Source organism: Leptodactylus fuscus, chromosome 9 (genome assembly GCF_031893055.1).
Source record: "Leptodactylus fuscus isolate aLepFus1 chromosome 9, aLepFus1.hap2, whole genome shotgun sequence".
Lineage (NCBI taxonomy): Eukaryota > Metazoa > Chordata > Amphibia > Anura > Leptodactylidae > Leptodactylus > Leptodactylus fuscus.
This window is the reverse complement of record NC_134273.1, coordinates 64,350,817-64,373,356: the sequence shown is the minus strand read 5'-3', so window position 1 is coordinate 64,373,356 and position 22,540 is coordinate 64,350,817. Positions and strand designations below refer to the sequence as shown.

The 22,540-nt window shown below is 42.0% G+C and overlaps 1 protein-coding gene across 4 annotated transcripts in view; it reads left to right on the top strand.

Annotated features, from left to right (window-relative positions):
• The first annotated feature begins 4,469 nt into the window (after window positions 1–4,469).
• Window positions 4,470–22,540, top strand: part of AGL (amylo-alpha-1,6-glucosidase and 4-alpha-glucanotransferase) — a 70,756-nt gene continuing 52,685 nt past the window's right edge. For 2 of the 4 annotated variants that reach the window (XM_075286634.1, XM_075286631.1), the window contains exons 1-2: window positions 20,133–20,242; window positions 20,581–20,730. In XM_075286634.1, the coding sequence (XP_075142735.1) occupies window positions 20,649–20,730 (82 nt within the window). In that variant the 5' untranslated portion in view covers window positions 20,133–20,242; window positions 20,581–20,648. Of the gene's footprint in view, window positions 4,519–20,132; window positions 20,243–20,351; window positions 20,480–20,580; window positions 20,731–22,540 lie in introns of those variants that run through there. The other 2 variants (XM_075286632.1, XM_075286633.1) reach the window with 2 other exon arrangements.

Sequence of the window (22,540 nt, the reverse complement as noted above, 5' to 3'; positions counted from 1 at the left end):
CAAGGGATGCACCATCTGCAGAATGTGGACTCTCAGGTATCATATCCCTCAGCGAATTAGAGCGAAGTTTCAGCCATAGGTCATCATATGGGGTTTGTAGCAGACTTATGGAAGTGGGGATCAGGCTTGCAGGCATCAAGGGCGACAAATCAGGTGCTAAAATATGTTTCAGATCTCTAAATGTTTTGATCGCACCTCATAGAAGAGGGTTACTAGCCGTAGCTGACTTCAGAAACTTGGGGGGGTAGCCATAAATGTTGGAGTTCGGTTAATGTTGGTGCAAATGTGGATGGAGTGAGTGGGTGAGTGAGTATGATGGGACCACCAGCGAAGTTGGATCGCTTTGTAATAGTTCTTGACCTCTGGTAATCCGATTCCTCCTTGAGCTCTGCATCTCGTCAACAGGGACCAGGGTTTAATCGGGGGGGGGGGGGGGGGGGGAATATCTTCAGGCTCCTGGAAAAAAAGACCTGAGAGGCTCTCATTGATTTCAATGGGAGCCGTCTATTTGGTCAGGGTCTTGAGGCGGATACGGCCTCAAAACCCTGACCAAAAAACCCCGTGTGAACTTAAACTTAGAGCTGCTGGGTCCTAGAGAACCCAGATCAGCTCAGCAGTCAAGGGCAGGAGGGGCTAGATGTATCAGCCCCAGTTACAGGGAAAATCAGCCTCCCTGACCGACCAAAGATATAGTGTGTTCAGATGCCCCCGAAGATCTATTATGACCTTATGGGGACACAATGTAAAAAAAAATAAAATAAATAGAAAAGTAAAAATTAAAGTAAAATAAAAAGAAAAGAAATAATATACCAATACCATGCCCACATCACAGGTTCAAGCCCCACTCCAAAATAAAAATTACTGCGACAAAGAAGAAAAACTAATTTAAAACGATTTTTAGTAGCACTTAAAAAATAGAATGTTTAAAAATAGATAAGTTTTCCCTCCTATTTTGTTTATATTTTAAAAAAAAACACATGCAAAAATAAAATCATAAAAATGAATCCCTATATGTCACCGAAAAAAAAAAAAGACAGAAAAATTGATTGATTTTCCCGAAATGCTAAAAAATGTTATATTCCCTCAAAAACGCACTGACAAAAAAACCAAAAATGTGTCTGGTCTTCAGCCAAAAATTGGCCCATTACCAAAGTGGTTAAGCCCTCATATGGCTATGTGAAGGGATAAAATTATAGAATAAAATATAAAGTTATTACACTCATCTACAAGGCTCTCCATAAAGCCGCACCTCCCTACATTTCTTCCCTCATCTCTGTCTACCGCCCAACCCGTGTTCTCCGCTCACTCAATGATCTAACACTTACATCCTCTATTATCAGAACCTCCCACGCTCGTATACAAGACTTCTCCCGAGCTGCACCACTTCTCTGGAATACTCTACCCTGGACAATAAGATTAACTCCCAACTTCTACAGTTTCAAACGCAAACTAAAGACGCATCTTTTCAGACAGGCCTATCACAATTCCTAATGCACAAAATTGTCAACACTGTATAAGCAATGCCGCCCCTGCTACCTCTTGTGTCACCCCCTCTACCTCATAGATTGTAAGCTCTTTTGAGCAGGGCCCTCAGTCCCATTGTGTGAAATGACGTTCTTTGTTATGTATGTCTGTCTGTATCTGAACCCTATAAATTGTACAGTGCTGCGGAATATGTTGGCGCTATATAAATAAAATGTATTATTATTATTATTATTATAAAATAATGAAGTTATGGGGTGTGGAAGGCAGGAAGTCAAAAACATGGTAACATCCTGTGTAATAAATACTCTAGGCATAGTAACGTCCCTGTGTAATAAATACTCTAGGCATAGTAACATCCTGTGTAATAAATACTATATGCATAGTAACACCCCGTGTAATAAATACTATACGCATAGTGACATCCTGTGTAATAAATACTATACACTTAGTATCATCCCGTGTAATAAATACTATACGCATAGTAACGTCCCTGTGTAATAAATACTATACGCATAGTAACATCCTGTGTAATAAATACTATACGCATAATAACATCCTGTGTAATAAATACTATACACATAGTAACATCCTGTGTAATAAATACTATACGCATAGTAACACCCTGTGTAATAAATACTATACACATAGTAACATCCTGTGTAATAAATACTATACACATAGTAACACCCTGTGTAATAAATACTATACGCATAATAACATCCTGTGTAATAAATACTATACACATAGTAACACCCCGTGCAATAAATACTATACACATAGTAACACCCTGTGTAATAAATACTATACGCATAGTAACACCCCGTGTAATAAATACTATACACATAATAACATCCTGTGTAATAAATACTATACGCATAGTATCACCCTGTGTAATAAATACTATACGCATAGTATCACCCTGTGTAATAAATACTATACACATAGTAACATCCTGTGTAATAAATACTATACACATAGTAACATCCTGTGTAATAAATACTATACGCATAGTAACACCCTGTGTAATAAATACTATACACATAGTATCACCCTGTGTAATAAATACTATACGCATAGTAACACCCTGTGTAATAAATACTATACGCATAGTAACACCCTGTGTAATAAATACTATACACATAGTAACATCCTGTGTAATAAATACTATACGCATAGTAACACCCTGTGTAATAAATACTATACACATAGTAACATCCTGTGTAATAAATACTATACGCATAGTAACACCCTGTGTAATAAATACTATACGCATAGTAACACCCTGTGTAATAAATACTATACGCATAGTAACACCCTGTGTAATAAATACTATACGCATAGTAACACCCTGTGTAATAAATACTATACACATAGTAACACCCTGTGTAATAAATACTATACGCATAGTAACACCCTGTGTAATAAATACTATACGCATAGTAACACCCTGTGTAATAAATACTATACGCATAGTAACATCCCGTGTAATAAATACTATACACATAATAACATCCTGTGTAATAAATACTATACACATAATAACATCCTGTGTAATAAATACTATACGCATAGTATCACCCTGTGTAATAAATACTATACGCATAGTAACATCCTGTGTAATAAATACTATACGCATAGTAACACCCTGTGTAATAAATACTATACGCATAGTAACACCCTGTGTAATAAATACTATACGCATAGTAACACCCTGTGTAATAAATACTATACGCATAGTAACACCCTGTGTAATAAATACTATACGCATAGTAACACCCTGTGTAATAAATACTATACGCATAGTAACACCCTGTGTAATAAATACTATACACATAGTAACACCCTGTGTAATAAATACTATACGCATAGTAACACCCTGTGTAATAAATACTCTAGGCATGGTAACATCCCGTGTAATAAATACTATACACATAATAACATCCTGTGTAATAAATACTATACGCATAGTATCACCCTGTGTAATAAATACTATACACATAGTAACATCCTGTGTAATAAATACTATACGCATAGTATCACCCTGTGTAATAAATACTATACGCATAATAACATCCTGTGTAATAAATACTATACGCATAGTAACACCCTGTGTAATAAATACTATACGCATAGTAACACCCTGTGTAATAAATACTATACACATAGTAACACCCTGTGTAATAAATACTATACGCATAGTAACACCCTGTGTAATAAATACTCTAGGCATGGTAACATCCCGTGTAATAAATACTATACACATAATAACATCCTGTGTAATAAATACTATACGCATAGTATCACCCTGTGTAATAAATACTATACACATAGTAACATCCTGTGTAATAAATACTATACGCATAGTATCACCCTGTGTAATAAATACTATACGCATAATAACATCCTGTGTAATAAATACTATACGCATAGTAACACCCTGTGTAATAAATACTATACGCATAGTAACACCCTGTGTAATAAATACTCTAGGCATGGTAACATCCCGTGTAATAAATACTATACACATAATAACATCCTGTGTAATAAATACTATACGCATAGTATCACCCTGTGTAATAAATACTATACACATAGTAACATCCTGTGTAATAAATACTATACGCATAGTATCACCCTGTGTAATAAATACTATACGCATAATAACATCCTGTGTAATAAATACTATACGCATAGTAACACCCTGTGTAATAAATACTATACGCATAGTAACACCCTGTGTAATAAATACTATACACATAGTAACATCCTGTGTAATAAATACTATACGCATAGTAACACCCTGTGTAATAAATACTATACACATAGTAACTTCCTGCCAAGACTCTTCTGTATCAGAAGAAGAAACATTCAGTTTCTGTCTTCAGCTTCTTCAAGTAGTAATCCCTGTCTGCTTACTAAAGTACGTTGTTTTTATTGCAATAAAGCTGGTTGAAAAAAAAACATTGAATCAACTTTATTGTCAACCGAAAGAAAGACACAAAGCATTGTGGGAGCAGCTGAGGTGACAGGAAGGTGAGTGGTGTTTTTATATGGCTGTGGGATAGACGGGAGTGCGGACTGACTTAACCCATGCACTGCTGGTTTGTAACCCTTTGTGTGAATGCCGTGCTGTTCTATCAGTCTGCTCACTCCTGTGTCTTATATCACTTACAGCCATGATGTTTTCTTTATTATATTATATATGTTCCCTCTGTCCAGGCAGTGACTGAGCACAACTGCTACACACATATAATAGGTGCACCATACAGAGCTGCCCGTCCTCCAGAGCTGTGTGCGGCAGAGTCACTCCATAATATATCTCATTATTCTGTAAGTTCGGTCACATGCTGTAACTATTAAACTTATTTTTTTTGTTTTTTTCGCATTGCCGTAAACTGGTGTGAATGACATCTGGTGTATATTCGTGTTTCAGGCACATGGGGGGCAAGAGATGTACCTGTGTTTTCTAAAAGGGAGTCTACCACCTCCCTAAGCATATTCAGCCTTCATTATACATTATAGTGATACAATACATACCTTTATTATGTCTGTCATATGCAATTGAGATAACTGGTGGAATTTCTGCTCCCTTGCTCAGGCCTCCCTAAACCCTGCCATCTCCTGCCTGCATCACCCATACTACGTGAGCCGTGCTCCCAGGTTTAAGTCTAGAACGGAGTAGTTTAAGTCAGGTGTGTTATGGATCCAGTAGGCAGGTCTGTCTTGGCTCTGGGAGTGTTAACCGTGCAGCCCATTAGAGCTAAGGGTCGGTTCACACTAGCTTTTGTGTTCCGTACGGAAGGAGTCCACATGAGGACCCCCCCCGGACAGAATACAAGTGCAACTGCAAGCGCTGTGCAGTTAAAGCGCACGGACCCCATAGACTATAACGAATCACTTGTGCGGGTAGTGCGCGGCAAGCACACGGACCCCGTGCGCTTTAACTGCACAGCGCTTGCAGTTGCGCTTGTATTCCGTCCGGGGTGGTCCTCATGCGGACTCCTTCTGGACGGAATGTTGTCGCACACACAGGTTTTGTTGCCAAAAAGGGAAATAAATTTATTTACAACACCGTGTACATCATTTGTTGTGCCTTTGGACATAGGGGTCGCAGTAATATGAAAAAGACTAATAGATCACAATAGTTGACGTTTCGGTCGTGTAGACCTTCATCTGAACTGATCTGTAACAAGCAAAAGGTATCTATTACCAAAACTATTCATCATAGGAGATATAGTGATAATGCACAACAATACTGGAAAACATAAAACAAATATGCACCAAATCAAAGTCATGAAACCATAACACAGTCTGTATGAAATATAAAAAAATCCAAAAATAAATGCACAGATGAAGCTGATAAGGTGAATTAAAACAGAAAGCAGCATGACAGGCAATAAAGTAGATATGAAGTCACTGAGGCTTATGTCCAAATCACTCATGTGGAGCAGAGGCAACCAAGTGTAAAGCAGGGGTTAATTTTGGGCCAAGCATGTAGAGAAATAGGTTACCTATTTCTCTACATGCTTGGCCCAAAATTAACCCCTGCTTTACACTTGGTTGCCTCTGCTCCACATGAGTGATTTGGACATAAGCCTCAGTGACTTCATATCTACTTTATTGCCTGTCATGCTGCTTTCTGTTTTAATTCACCTTATCAGCTTCATCTGTGCATTTATTTTTGGATTTTTTTATTTTTTTATATTTCATACAGACTGTGTTATGGTTTCATGACTTTGATTTGGTGCATATTTGTTTTATGTTTTCCAGTATTGTTGTGCATTATCACTATATCTCCTATGATGAATAGTTTTGGTAATAGATACCTTTTGCTTGTTACAGATCAGTTCAGATGAAGGTCTACACGACCGAAACGTCAACTATTGTGATCTATTAGTCTTTTTCATATTACTGCGACCCCTATGTCCAAAGGCACAACAAATGATGTACACGGTGTTGTAAATAAATTTATTTCCCTTTTTGGCAACAAAACCTGTGTGTGCGACAACATTTTTTGATTAATCTGATTGTGGGGTCGAAGGACCCTTTGACGTCTGCACCACACTTTCTAAATTTGTGAGTGTGCGGCACCATTGCCTTTTTTTCCTTCTGGACGGAACACATTAGCTAGTGTGAACCGGGTATAACAAACCTGGTGCTTTGGCATTTTCAGGTGTTGCATTGTTGAAGTAGAGTCTAAGGCTAGGTTCACACCTACCAACCTATATGAATTCAGCACACTGTTGGCTTCCCGTTATGTGCCTCTGCTGAAGAGCTATTGGTGTTATCGGTCATTTGAATGGGTTTTATAGGCAAACCACCAGTGTCCGCCTGCAGCCTCTCTGCGGGGAAACCATTTTTTTTTTTTGGCTGTACACAAAGTCGGACATGCAGGACTTTGTGTCCGGCCCAAAAAAATGGTTTCTCTGCGGAGAGGCTGCAGGCAGACACCGTCGGTTTGCTTTTAAAACCCATTCAAATGAATGAGTGTTAAAGCTGACTGCCGGGAAGCCGTCCCCTGTCCAGGGGCTTAGGATGGAAATCCGACGTATGACACAGGGCGGACATGGGCGCAAGTGTGAACGCCCCCCATACATACTGGCACAGTTTTAATCTGGAACATTAGAAATCAGTTTTTGAAAATGTCAATTAGTGATTTTAAACGGATTTGCTGAACGCAGATGTGAATCTAAATAGATCTCTCCATAAATGGAGCAGTTTAGCTGTCAGTAGCTGAGCTGATAACAGCAGATAGGAGCACTTTCCTCTGATAAGGGCGGGTTCACACCAGCGCACGATCTCCATTTTCAGGTTTCCATCTTGTGCCGACAGAAGACTGAAACCTGGCAGACCGTGTCCGGCTGTGAGTGCCTGTGAGCGTTTTGTACTCTCTGCGCCGAAACCATTTTTTTTTTTTTAACTGGACACAAAGTCCTGCATGTCCGATTTTGTGTCTCGTTAAAATAAAAAACGGTTTTGCCGCTGAGACCAGAAGACGCTCACGGCCGGACACTTTCCAAACCCATTCAAATGAATGGGTTTTAAAAAACGCCTGCAGGTTTCCGTCTCCTGTCCAATTTCGGGCAGGAAACAGAAACCTGCAAAACGGAGTCCCGGGCGCAGATGTGAACCCGGCCTGAGATACATTACAAAGCTTTTCATATTCACCTGAGCTATTAATTTACAAAAATATAATAAATGCAAATGAGTTACTGTTTGCAATATCATTTTTTCTTTATTGTAATTTTTTGGCATGCATAAAATGACCACGAATTTTGCAGAAACCCAGGAGACTGATCTGCTTGAGAAATGGTCCAATATCACTGTCTAAACAGTCTTGTGCACATGCCCCTACTACACCAAACAAGTGGAAGAGATTTCTCCCCTTCCTGACATCCACATATGCCTGCAGTCATTCATAGGTAGCAGTGTCATATGGGCCCCAGTAGACGTCTTTGTTCAGACACTTTGAAATGAAACCCTGTTAGCAAACTTTCCTCAAGCCTTATTTGCACTTTTGCATATTGTATGTGTGAACTGTCACATATATTGCAATGTGCTCCTTTAATTACATCTATAACGGTTTCCATAGATGCTGTCGCATGACAGGTATACATTTACTATGGATGATAATGCACACAGATAGCTATTAAAAATGCCTTTGTAAGCGGTTACAGCTTTGTTTCTTTAGACTTCAGAGATCTTATCAGGGGGTGACTTCTGTAGTCCACAAGTATATAGGAAATAAACCAAGAGAAACAGGAAGCTGATGTAGAAGCTCCAAGCCATGACAAGTTGTGTCATGTCACCTATAAAAAAGAAAAAAATGATATCAGTATACTTCAGTTCTTCTCTCTAACTCATTCATCTCAACTAGAAAATACTGTATCCAGTGGAAGAAGCGAACCCCCCCCCCCCCACACCCCTGTATTTGCTATAAATAACCTCTGCTCCATTCAGATTGGGGTGCAATAATCCCTATTCTCATAATTGGAGGGTGTCCCAGTGGTTGGAGCCCCACTTATACCCTATGCTATGGGTAGGGGATAAACTGCTATAGTGGGAACCCCTATAAGGTTTGCATTTTTCTATATGTTTATATCTTTGTTATTACACTATACTACACAATGTTGCCTCTATCGGCCATTAAAGGGGTTGTCCCATCACAAGGATCCTATCTATACTGCTAGTTTATGTGGCTTTAAGACTTTTCCTAAATGCATTGCTTTATCAAAACTGCTTTGTTTGGCAGCTATCTTAATTTATTCACTTCATTGTTTACGCTGCATTTCTATGGCGCTTGGGATTATCTGCTCATTTGTCAAGTGATGTAGCTGTCTGCTCTCAGAGGGGGAGGAAGGGGCTGGGAGCTGCTCTGAGCTGTTTATGTCTGATAAGTAGTGGAGCTTCTCCAGGATTTCTGAGCTCTTATCAGTTGGTTTAATTGAATTTGGCTGATAAGGGCTGAGATAGGGAGTCCATTACCTCTGCATGTAATGCAAACTGACTCAAATCCAGCTCTGCTACATCAGCTTCACACTGTGGTAATTCATTTACAACCAATCCCGTGCAAGTGAAACCCTGCCCACCTATGTGCCGAGAAAAGCAGGAAGTGAAGAGAGCACAACAGCCTGCAGGTTAGTGAACAAGCGTCATGGGAATAGACTCTTTAACATGTTATTTATTATACAACACAATACATTTACAGTAGACTTGGCATGGCGAGGTCCTCACCTTTCCACTCCTTAGCCACATGCAGTGTTATGGTGCAGCATGGGTAGGATGTTTCGGGGCTCAGCGGTGATTGTATAATCCAGCAGCTGTACTCCCCAGCATCCTCTGGTCTGACCCCGTCCACGTGTAGAGTAGCGTCTTCGCGCTGGAGCCAGTCCTTGTACATTGTAGTCCTATTGAAATAGGCTGCACTTTGATTGCTCTGTTCATGTACCACAATGTCCGCCCCTCCTTCCGTCTTCTTCCATAGCACTGAGAGTTTCTCTTGTAGCTTTCCATGTGAGAAGTGACAGGACAGGAGAGCATTGTCCCCCGCTCTGACTGTCTCTTGCTGCTTTGAAGAGCAGATTGGGATGTCTGGGAGTTAAGAAGACAGTTTATCTTGAGGTAAAATACTATTAAACCAATACCGAGGGCCTTTGAGTTACAATGGCCTCAGGAGACCATATTTTCTACATACAATGGACTATTCTGGACCATTGTAACTTGAAGCCAGTCTCGGCACACAATGCATGTGTCCCAGGCCATCATGGGTAAATCCTCATTGTCATGTCACTGATAAAACCCCTATATTAGTGACTGGCTGACTAGTAGCGCCTCTCTATGCTACAACTCAGTACTACATGGTCTGTATTTCTCTTTACCTGGGTCAGGCTGAGTTGCTCCTTTGGGCACCAGGTGACAGTGACTCCATGTTATTTTTCTTTTACACTACATATACTTGTCAGACCAAGCTTCTGTCACCGTGAGAGTGATGTACAGCTTCAGGCGCTGCTAATCGTTTTTGAACCCCCCCCCCTTGTTTCTCTGAATTACCGTAAAAATGTATATGTAAATCAGACCTACCGTGCACCCCCGCATCATAGCTTGTTCACGCCCTCCTCTCTTCTTTGATGTCCTCCTCCTTGTGATTCACTGCCTCCAGCCCGGCGGTTTCGACCGATGTTCTCTACATAAAGATGGCATGGGAGCGTGCGCTACTAGATTTCAATCGAAACCGCCGGGCTTGAGGCAGTGAATCACAAGGAGGAAGACATCAAAGAAGAGAGGAGGGTGTGAACACACTATGATGCGGGTTGTGCACGGAACACCCGCCATGCACGGTAGGACTGATTTACATATACATTTTTACAGTAATCCATAAAAATGGGTGGGGGTTCAGAAACGATTAGCAGCACCAGAATAGCCTTTTTAAAGGCTATTCAGGCATATTTTTATTTAAAAAACGGAAATCTACTGATAGAGCCCCTTTAATTTGGTTTCTCTAGTTATGGTCTCAGGCTACAATGGTTCCAATTTACAGTGGTCATCTTGGCACCAACTAATATTGTAAGCTGAGGGACGTCTGTACCCAGAGATTGTGTTTTACACCCCACCCTGTGAGGTTTGGTAACCCAAGACAGTTTCACTTACCTCCTAATCCTGTATCTAAGTACACGAATAAGTAGAGGTAGACTGCTATCATGGTAGACATTATCTGCGTCAGGTTCAGATCCTCTAAGAGTTTGTTTGGACGACTCTCCAGGGTTTAAAGGGAAGTTTTGTCATCATTTTCACTTTCATTATTTGTGTTATGTATACACCATTGTTCAGAAGAAGCAATCTCCATGAACACCATGTGACCGACCACGCTGACATGTAGATGAACCATTTCCTATCAACACCAAGCAAACCCGGTGAAAAGAAATAAAAATGACAGTAACAATAAAGAAGTACAGCAATTAATTTTTGGGTAAGGATTAAAAGGGGATTTAACACTAGGTTTGGAGCCACTAGTAAGACAATATATTGTACATTTGGTGTTCAGCTGTCTGAATATGTCCCTGTCTATATATTCTGTTTAAGTATTACGTAGTGAAAGAAGGCATAGTGGCAGAGAGTGCAGCGGCATAAGCCGAGGTGAGTACACGCTCACTTCACTGCGCATGCGTTATAAGCTCTATGACGTCCTCATACTGCTGGTTTATTGACCGCTTCCTTTTAAGAAATACTCCATTGTTGAATGTGATGGTATAATGTGATATAGCCGCCATAAGCAGTGTCCTCTGCTCCCACTATTAATCTAGAAACAAGACCTGTTTTCTAAAAGGGAGTCTTCCACCTCTCTAAGCATATTCAGCCTTCATTATACATTACAGTGATACAATACATACCTTTATTATGTCTGTCATATGCAAGTGAGGCAACTGGTGGACTTTCCGCTCCCTTGCTCAGACCACTCTAAACCCTACCATCTCCTGCCTGCATCACCCATACTACTTGAGCCATGCTCCCAGGTTTGAGTCTACAATGGAGTAGTTTAAGTCTGGTGTGCCATGGATCGAGTAGGTGGGTGTGCTTTGACTCTGGGAGTGTTAAGGCTGAGTTCACACAGGGGATTTTGAGTCAGATCTTTTTTCCGGGAGCCGGAAAAAGCTTTTTTCGGCTCTCGGAAAAAAGAACGGACATGCTCATTCGCCTTGCGAATCCGCCTGAAGACACTCCCGACTAGGCCCATTCATTGAGCCTAATACGGAGCAGAGTGCACTGGCATCCAGTCGCGGCTACCCTTTTTTGGTCCGGAAACTGAGGTGGCCTCCGCCTCAGGTTTCAGACCAAAAAACCCATGTGAACCCGGCCTAACTGTGTGCCCCATCAGAGCTAACAAACCTGGCGCTTCGGCATTTTCAGGTGTTGCATTGTTGAAGTAGAGTCTAAGGCTAGGTTCATACTTGCCAACCTATATGAATATACCAAAGAAATCATACACAAAACATAATTTATAAATATTTTAGGTTCGCACCTGCACCTGATCTACTTCGATCTCCCCCGAATATGCTTAAAAAATGCAGAGAGAAAAGTCCTACACATTTTTCTGCCTTTTTTGGGTGGAAACCTGGCAGACCCCATTATAGCCTATGGGGTTCACAGGTATCCACAGATAAACAGAAACCTGAACACAGATGTGAACCTAGTGTTACTATCCCGTTCCTAGTACAGTATAATGTGATATAGCTGCCATAAGCAGTGTCCTCTGCTCCCACTGGTGCATTCACACTTCGGATACGCTGACTGATTCTGAATGTTAAAACACGTTCAGAATCAGCGCGTATAAAGCGGATCCCATTCATTTCAATGGGAGCCGGCATACGAGCGCTCCCCATTGAAATGAATGGGCTGCTTTTTTTCTCTACGAGCGCGCCCATTGAAGTGAATGGGAAGTGTTTAGAAACACTCGCGTGTACGGCTCGGAATGAGCCGAGCGCTTACGCCGTGTGAAGGGGCCCATAGAGAAAAAAAGCAGCCCATTCATTTCAATGGGGAGCGCTCGTATGCCGGCTCCCATTGAAATGAATGGGATCTTCTTTATACGCGCTGATTCTGAACGTGTTTTAACATTCAGAATCAGTCAGCGTATCCGAAGTGTGAATGCACCCTTAATCTAGAAATAAGACCTGAGAGGAGATCTGCACCATTAACAATACTGAGGTCTATCTTAAGGATTCCCTGCACTCGCACTGTTCTTGTTTCAGTAGTAACTTACTGCCTAGTCCTTGCCTTAGACTGCTCCTGTCTTGTAAGCCATCTTAGTAGTCTGTTGACTGGCCTTTGCCTAGAACTAGGACGCTCTTAGTTCTGTGAGCCCCAAAAAATCTGCTCACAAGAGGTTTCCGGCAGAAGCAAGATGATGAAGGATTTTGCGGCCAATGCAGTAGCGCTGACAAAGTGGGAGCGGAGAAGAAAGATACTGATCTGACTGACTGTGTGCCTCGAGGTAATCTCTGTGTCTGTACAGTAAACTGGGGAGTTTATTAAATCATCTACCCTTTTAATGATATGGATGCATAAGATGAATTACAAGCTTCACAGGGGGTCATGTACCATTTGTGCAGGGGTGGAAGAGCTAAGGGCCTACCCCTATTCAGGGGCCAACGGGGGGATTCACCTGCTCCCTGGTGGGCCAGTCTATGGTCACAGTGTATAGAGTACACTGATAGAAATTCTAACTACAGACATATCGTACCTCTGGATACAGTATGGCTGTAATTTTTAGGCCACACCTTCTGTAGTGCATATATACTGAACACATGATGTTAGCCATAGTGCATATGTCATAATATCTGTGATAATGCATACAAATTGAGATCAGCAGTGTAATGAATCCATACGATGCACCATAAGGCCTTATGCACACGACTGTGCTCTTTATCTACAATTGAGGGTAAGATTACTGACCCATTCCATTTCTATGACCGCGGGCCCCGGACCATGGGCTTATCTGCTTAGTCCCCAAGTGACGTAGCTGCCTGCTCTCAGGGGTGAGGGAGGGGCTGAGAGCTTGGAGCAGCTCTGAGCTGTTTATGTCTCTGCCACAGACAACGGAGCTCCTCAGATAGGGGAGGTGGGGAGGTGAGAGCTCCGGGATTTCTGACCTGTTTTATCCCCTGCTCTTCCACTTATCAGTGGGTTTAATTGAATTTGGCTGATAAGGGCTGAGATAGGGAGTCCGGTACCTCTGTATGTATTACAAAATGACTCAAATCCAGCTCTGCTACATCAGCCTCTACATCAGCTTCATACTGTGGTAATTCATTTACAACCAATCCCTCATTACTGACGGCAAACATAGCAGATAGCAGAGCAAGTGAAACCCCGCCCACCAATGTGCCAAGAAATCCAGGAAGTGAAGAGAGCACACAGCCTGCAGGCTGCTGAACAAGCGTGATGGGAATACCCCTTTAACAAAAAGTTAATTTAAAAAAATGAGAATCAATACATCTTGTAACATATCTACATAACTAGCGTATATATCTACTATATATTACTTGTCTGTTAATTCACAGTATTGGGAAGAATTTATTAAGACTGATGTTCTGTATGCCAATCTTAATCTTGTCCCCAGCCAGGGCAGGAAGCTCCTGAATTTTAAGAGGTCAGGAACTGACGTATGTTTCAGGTATAACTGACTCCAAATAGTAAATTTGTCAGGCTGATGAAACTCTGACCGCCTTGGATAGGGTAGTAAACTCCTCCCAATTTAAGTGTAAAAATAGAAAAAAATTGTAGTTTTGCTCTAATGTGTAAATATGCTAAGGATCGAGGAATATGTTTTTCTGGTGCTCCACTAGGTGGCACTACAGCACATGTATAAGAAGTGTCATTTTGCCAATGATGTGCGCCAAGTTCGTTAAAATTGCACAAGGAACAATGTCTCAAAATAAGTATTAACATTGTACACTATGGCTAAGCATGCCTAACATCAGGCACACAGTCACAATCTATATTGTAAGTGGAAAGGACGAGGGCTATAATTCAGCCATTGTAAGTAGACTTTGTAAACTTCACACTACTGGCGCTGTCTGCCCTGAGGTTTCCGTCCTAAACCCGGGGGAAACTGTACAGGGGACGACTTTGCCGGCGGTCAGCTTTAAATTCATTTGAATGGCTTTTCAAAGGTGTCTGTAGGTGGTGCCCTCGCCTGAAAACCATTCTTTATTGCACGGACACACAGTCCTGCATGTAGTGAGTAGTATAGAAACATATTCTCATCTCTCATATATTTTGTAGTCTGCAACCTTCAATTAAAGACAAATACCCAGAGAACTCTACCTGCTGGGGAAGAAGGATTTCCATGGCAGATTTTGCATGACCATTCTCAATGCAAAATCCACCATGTGAATGTAGCCTAGGGACCATTCTTTTGAGCTTCCTGACCTCCGGGCACTCGAGTAGTTGAGTATTTTGAAAGCTTTGACTTTGTGCTGAAAGTATAATTTCTGTCAGGGTCTGTCTTGACTTCGAATGGCGGAGCCAAATTTTCAGCGCCGCACATTTTGTCCCTCTTTCTGTTGTTCAAAAGTTGGGAGGTATGTTCTGGGGTCACAGGAGCGAGGATCGGTAAGTAAATAGGGCCCATTATCTGCTGGGGTTACTCCAGCAGGTAACGGCTTACTAAAAAATACAAAAAACACATCAGGGGCCCGCCGGGCCCCCTAATGTCCCGGGCCCTGTGGCAGCCGCTGACGCTGCTACCTTGGTTGTTACGCCCCTGATTATATTGATGACGCCAGTCTTCATTAATTTCCCTCATTTTATTTTTTTTACCTTTTTATTTTTGACTCCCAATAGGAGATTAGACTAAGCAGTCTTTCAGCTGGTGATGTAATACACTGCAATACGAATGTATATGGCAGTCAGCCCAGTAGACTTTTGGCAGGACTTAATAAAGGGTTAATTATGGCCGAAATTGGGCTTTTTGGGAAAATGTGAACACATCAGCCTCCCCCAATCAATCTGGGTGTAATTCTCAGTATCTGACTTACTCTACATATATGGAGAGGGCTTCTTCTTTTGTCCTGTATCATGCGTGTAATCTTTAAGTATTTTCCCGTATTCTTCATATATGGATGGTGCACAGTACAACTTTTTTTAGCCCGTATCCTCCTGGGTCCAAATCTTACTATCTATCCTTATTGTGTCTGTAGTGAGAGAAGGTGACAGACAGAGTGCAGGAGTCCAGATATATCAGCCCAAGGTTTCTGACATATGTGTGGTCCAGATCTGGAGTAGGCCTCAGCCCAGGTGTAGATCCTGGGCTCATTACTGACCCATAAGGCTCCGTTCCCATGGAGTAACGCGACGCTCACTCTGACACGTAAACACGTGTCAGAGAGAGGCACTTCAAAACATATCCCATTGACTTCAATGGGTGTCGGCTTACGCGCACTACACATTGAAATCAATGGGTTACAAAGCCTCCTATTGATTTCAATGTGTAGCGCGCGTAAGCCGGCACCCATTGAAGTCAATGGGATCTGTTTTGAAGCGCCTCTCTCTGACACGTGTTTATGTGTCAGAATGAGTGTCGTGGTACTCCGTGGGAATGGGGCCTAAAAGGCAGCAGAGCCTGCAGTTCATGGCTTATATTGTCATGTGTGCAGTGTGTTATTCTCTTTATTGTAACTATTAAGGGGGGAAAAAACTAAGTTGATAGCTTCCAAAGCGCATTTGAAGAGACCGGGCTGTATGATCGCTCCTGGCTACATTTCACAACAACTTACGCTAGGTTCACATTCGTGTTTTGGCTATCTGTCATTCAGCTTTGCATGGGGACCTTAAAGATGGAGAGTCTGTCCACTAAAAACACGGGTACCCACAGATGCAGTGGACTGTTATGGGGTCCACTGGGTGTCTGTCAAATTGCAGTATAAAACGACGGAGGAAACGTACTCCTCATGTGACCATCAAAAATTGATTTAAGTACTTCATGTCCACATGGGTCATAGGGTTCAATGTATGAACTCAAGATCCCTGTCATGCCAATAATACAGTCCAGCAGAGGTGGCTATAGTCAGGGGAGTCTGCCGCCATCAGTCTGCTATGTAATGGTGTCGCAGTACTTGGGCCATATCTGTCAAGAGAGCGTGTGAACAACACTGACCTCTGCAATAATGATTTATTATAAGTTGTCGGAGTGAAAGTCAAAGTCAGTTCTGTGCATTTGTTACTTGGACTCTCCTGTACTACAAAGTCAGCAGTAAAAAGTCCAGTATAGTGTGAACAAGTCTATATGTTTATGATGTATACATATGTGCACAGTGTCGAACTGAGGTTCATTGGACCCACTAGATAATGTGATTCTCCAGGGCCAACACTCCAACAACCCCTAGCAAATAAACCAAGATTGAACGTGATTCTGATCCTGAGCTGTTTTACGGGAGAGGAGGCGGACAGACTGATCACATGATCCAAGCCAGGACCCCTAGGTACGGAGAGGGGGGACCCGCATCTATCGGACGTTTGTAAGGCATCTTGTGGATATGTCATACATGTCTCTGGGAATATCCCTTTAGTAGTCATAACTATATGTTACTATATCTGAGCTTCCATGATGCTTTACATTAGGAATAGAAAAGCAACAGTATTTTATGGTGTAGACAAGACTGGAGAAAGGAAAAGCATTTAATCAGAGGTTTCTTTATATTAAAGGGATTGTTCGCTGTCATCGCCCCCTCCTCTATCAGTGAGCTAATCGAGGGGTCCCATAATGCCATATACAATGTCGACTAAGTGTGTAAGTAACTATAACACCGGTAATTGTAAAGTTTTATAATTAATAGTAATGCACCGACTCAGATTTATATAGTTTCTCATTTTAAAAAGGGTATCGGACCAGAGAGAAAGTTTGATTCACCGCTTGGGGCTGAGCCTACTGTGATGGGCACGTGTCCTTGGCACTATGTTATATCTACTCCATTCCATAAAAGGCTTTCTCATGTTCCCCATGGTACACATTAGTGGAAAGTGCTATACTGAAACATTGCCATGGATGTTGTAAGTCAAAGTAACCCTCCATATTGCATAAAGTAAATGCGTATTACATAGTTAAACTGACTCTCACCCCTGCTCTTGGCTGGACTGTCCACGTGCCGACCACTAAAGCAATGTGTGGTACAGTAGCTTAAGGCAAGGTGGTGGCCATTTAACAGAAATGTAGAGGAGGGGACAGGGAGTCATAAGAGCTGATATAGAAAAACACCATTGTTGTATTAAGCTGCAATTTGAGGCAAAAGTTGGAATCTTTGGTGCAAATATGGCTGTACACCAAATATCTCATTTCTTTCAGACATTTTACACCAGAAGCTGGCATAAATGTATGATCAATTCCCCTTATTGCGTAGCAGCTGTGCCGGAGTACTACAGCTCAGTTTCCATATACTTAAAGGAGTTTTTCTGGACTGTGATTTTTAATGAACTATCCTTAGCATAGGCCATCAATATCAGATTGTTGGGCATCGAGCACCTTGGACTTACATCCATCAGCTGTTTGAGAAGACCGCAGATTCTAAGTGAGCACTGCGGTATATTCACTAAATACCAAGCACAGCACCTTAGGGGGCATTCACATGGAGTAACGCGGTGCTGATTCTTGCACGATAACTTGCGTAAGAATCAGTACTGCAAAACAGAATCCCATTGACTTCAATGGGTTCCGTTTAACGTATGTAACACATTGAAATCAATGGTAGGCTTTTTAACCCATTGATTTCAATGTGTTACGCCCATTAAATGGAACCCATTGAAGTCAATGGGATTCTGTTTTGCAGCACTGATTCTTACGCAAGTTATCGTGCAAGAATCAGCGCCGCGTTACCCCGAGTGAATGCCCCTTTATATTGTATAGCGGCTGTGCTTGGTATTACAGCTTGAAAGTGATGTCACTGGCCTGTGATATGGAAGTAACACCCACCTGAGTTCTGCAGCTGCTTCGAATAGCTGATCTGGCTAGGTGCCGGGCATTGGTTGCAATAACACCACTACAGCATCATAGATTGTACGCTTTTTAAAACATCTATTACTATGCCTAAAGCGTTTCCCTTGCAGTTGCCGACATTTGCTGTACATGTATGGCGGACACCGGCAGTCCTTTAAACATTTTTCTTTCCATGTTTTTTTTATTCCATATATATATATATATATATATATATATATATATATATATATATAGTATTGTCAAGATAGTACTGACCACCAGAATATAGGGAACATGTTATTTTGCTATTGCCCAGATAGAATATTTGTCCCTTATGGTTAACACTATAGCTGGATGACTATATTATACCTATAGGAAGACTGTCGCCATTTACATAGGTATAATTGACATGCTGTGATTTCCAAAATAGCGGTTTTTTAAATTATATCATGCCTGCTGCAGATATTTTTCTGCAATGTGTGTATGGGATTAGCCAGAATCCCATCTGCTTTGCAGATATTATAAAATGCCGCGGTTTAAAGAGAACATTACACGTCCTCAGGTACATGCGGTTTTATACACCACTAGAAAGCCAATAGCGTGGAAATCAGCGCACTGTCAGTTTTCCTTTTATGTGCCCCGGTGCAAGTGTCTCTGCCCACTGTCAGAAGGGGATTCCTGACAGTCTACTTGAGGAACACCCCTACTGATAGTACTTGTCCATAGCTCTGTACGGTCAGAGAGGGTGTTCCTTAATGCCCAGCAATGGCGCGAAGCTGTGAGGAACACCCCTCACCCCCAACTGTATTTGTCCATAGACTAGTACTGGGGATTATTTTTTACAGCTCAGCGTCATCACTAGTGGTAATGAACGTCCCCTCTGATAGTACAGAGCTATGGACATGTACTGTTAGGGGTTCGTTCCTCACAGCCCAGCTAGACTGTCAGGAATGCCATGGGCAGAGACTGGTAACGGCACCGATATCTCCAGCCCCCGGGGGAACATAACGGGAAAGCCGACAGTGGCCTGAATTCAGCGCAACGTCAGCTTTCTAATGGTATATAAAACTGCATGTGCCTGAGGACGTGAAAGGTCCTCTTTAAATCGCAGCGTTTACTCTACATGGGGTTCCGACCTTAAATGGCAATGACAATATCAATTATAGCCTTTTGACAGACTCCTACTGATCACCTCGTAGCGGCATAACCGGCCCGATCTGCAGTTACACCCTTGTTTGATATGTGGTTTGGTTTGAAGAGTATTGATGTTTTATGTATTAGATGTCCTGGATGGATCAATGCATGAATGCCTGGCAGTGTTGGATACGTTCACTGGGACTATGTACTGGGAATGTATACTGGGCATGCACAGGAATGTATACTGGGCATGCATGCACTGGGACTATATACTGGGCATGCATGCACTGGGACTATATACTGGGCATGCATGCACTGGGACTATATACTGGGCATGCACTGGGGATGTATACTGGGCCTGCACTGTGACTATATACTGGGCATGCACTGTGAGGTGTGAGCTGTGTGTGTTCGGTGCAGCAGGCAGACAGAAGTGAGCTGTACATGAGCTCTCCTACTAGAGGAGAGGGAGGGCCCTGAATGTGTGTTTATTACTGGGCATGGAGGAGGAGGAGGGCTGAGATGTACTAAGGACACTGGGAGGTCCTTGCTCTTTGCACTGTCCTGACACTGTCACTCTCTGCACGTCCTGCATTCTGTCTGAGCCTCAGGGACATTTGGAGGTTCTTTGCAGGGGGAGTACGCGAGGAGGAGGTGAGATGCATATATATTTAGATTGTTTGCTGGATAACAAGGATGGCTTACATGCCAACACCGCGTTCTGAGTGTTTCCTCTATTTCATGGTCACACTGTATCGCTGACAGCTCTTGTGCTTGGCAACACACCTTCCCTACTGATCCCAGCCTGTATTCTAGTGTATCCTTGTAATAGCCCTGCAGGAACGGCCTGCTAGTCTTCCTCATTGCTTAGCTTGGACAGGTTTCAGCGATGTAAGCGTGCAGTGTCATTTACAGGATGGTGTTATGTTCACTTTTTTTCCCTTTCTATCACCTTATGATTTTGTTGTATTATATTTTTTTCATTTTTGCAGGGATCACTTAAACTTCTATGTCACAACTGCCTGTGATCTGACAAGGAAACCAGAGCCAGGAAACCACAATGGAGCCCACTAAGCAGATCCGGGTTCTGATGCTGAACGATATGGAGAAGTTGGAGAAAAGACTCTTTAGGCTCGAACAAGGTAAGACACTGGACTGTGCAGAATAAATAAGGAAATCGGTCATTGCATTTTTCTTAAAGTGCTGCTAAAGTTACAATCCCCAATACTGGAATAACTCACTTTACCCGGGAAATAGAAAATTCATTGTTCCCTTAGAAGTCCGTATGTGGACCTGTGGTCTGTCAATGGACTGCAGATCATTGCGCAGACAGATTTGGGTGCAATGTGCAGAATATTGACCTGTGTGTATTTTACCAGAAAGTGTCAGCTAGGAAAGAGAGCCATTCCTATAATGATAGTATCTGGGGATTGTTTTTTTAAGCAATTCTCGGATACATTGTAACCGCTTCACTATAGGACAATGCAATGAAATTGCGCAGCCCGGTTAATGTAATAATATAATATATAGCTGCTGTTACAACACTGGCAATGGTGACACTCAGAAAGCGATTGCAAAAGGCAAAACTGCAGATTCTGGCTGTTCCTTTATGTTTGCAGAAGATTCAGCATCGGGTATATTACAGAGTTTTAGACTTCAGCCTATTACATAATTTATTTGACATGGGAAAACTGTCTATAATAAGTCTACAGTAAGGGCTCGATCACACAGCCTGATATTCATGGCAGTTATTGACAGCGATCGCTCCTACCTGATCATAACCCGATCAGCTGACTGGCGAGTGACTGCTCTCTGCCAATAATCTAATAAAACGCAGATTATCGGCAGCACACTGCGCTTTGTAATCTGGGCGGTGGGTCTGATAATCCATGTAGCCGAATGGGAAGAAATGATCGCAGCAGAGATCTTTCCTACCCATTGAGTTTGCATCGACCTGCGTAAGGCTTTGCAAACGAGTGCCGATCAACAAGTTTCTCAGCACTTTGGCCAACCAAGATCTGGCTATGTCATCTAGCCTTTAGGTAGTCTGCATGGTGGTATGCCACAAGGATATTAGTCTGAGCCCATCCCCCAGCTGCTGCTTTTGTTTCTGTTATCCCCCCCTGTCTCCGCTGACTCCTTGTACTTACTAAAGTGAGCTAATTGATTTGTAATCCACTGGGCCAGATCTGCAAGGTTTATGTAAAGTGACGTGTGTACCATCTAAATGACAATTCAGTAACAGCTGGTCACAGACATGAGATTGGATTGGTCATCCAACTATACCTTTGGCAGATACCACAGCACACATTTACAGCTCTACATAGGAAAATGGTGTCTTTTTGCTTTTTTAATTCCTTTAGTACACAACATATACACATCAGAATTTCATCAGATTATCCGTAGACAATCGGGAATATATATCTAGAAAGAGATGTGATCATTTACTTGAGAATGAGATTTCTAGTGTTATTATCATGCAAATGTATACGTTGTACAATAATTATACTATTTTTACTTATATAGCACCCGCTTATTCTGCAGCACTTTACAAATCAGAGGGGTCATGTACAGACAAATATCATACGTTTCAGAGTAGTAGGTTAATCATCAGCTGAAAGAATACCACAAGAGCTTACAATCCATGAGGAAGAAGGGTGATACAAGAGGGAGAAGGGCTGGTCCTGGGTCAGCTTTTTATCATTCAATAACACCACATGCACATTCACAATCCAGATCGGAAAATCTGGTCCGTACATCGGATATCTCAGTATGAAGCTAGTCAGGAGTCAGAAATCCTAGCAGTGTACTGATCTATGATACTAGGAGTGCAGATAGTAGAACAGTAAGGAGGCAGAGACTCCTAGTATCATAGATCACGACAATGCAAGGAGCTCTGTCTCCCGACTAAGTTCAGGCTGGATTGCCCCATGTGTGTGGTGCCTGCGGTAA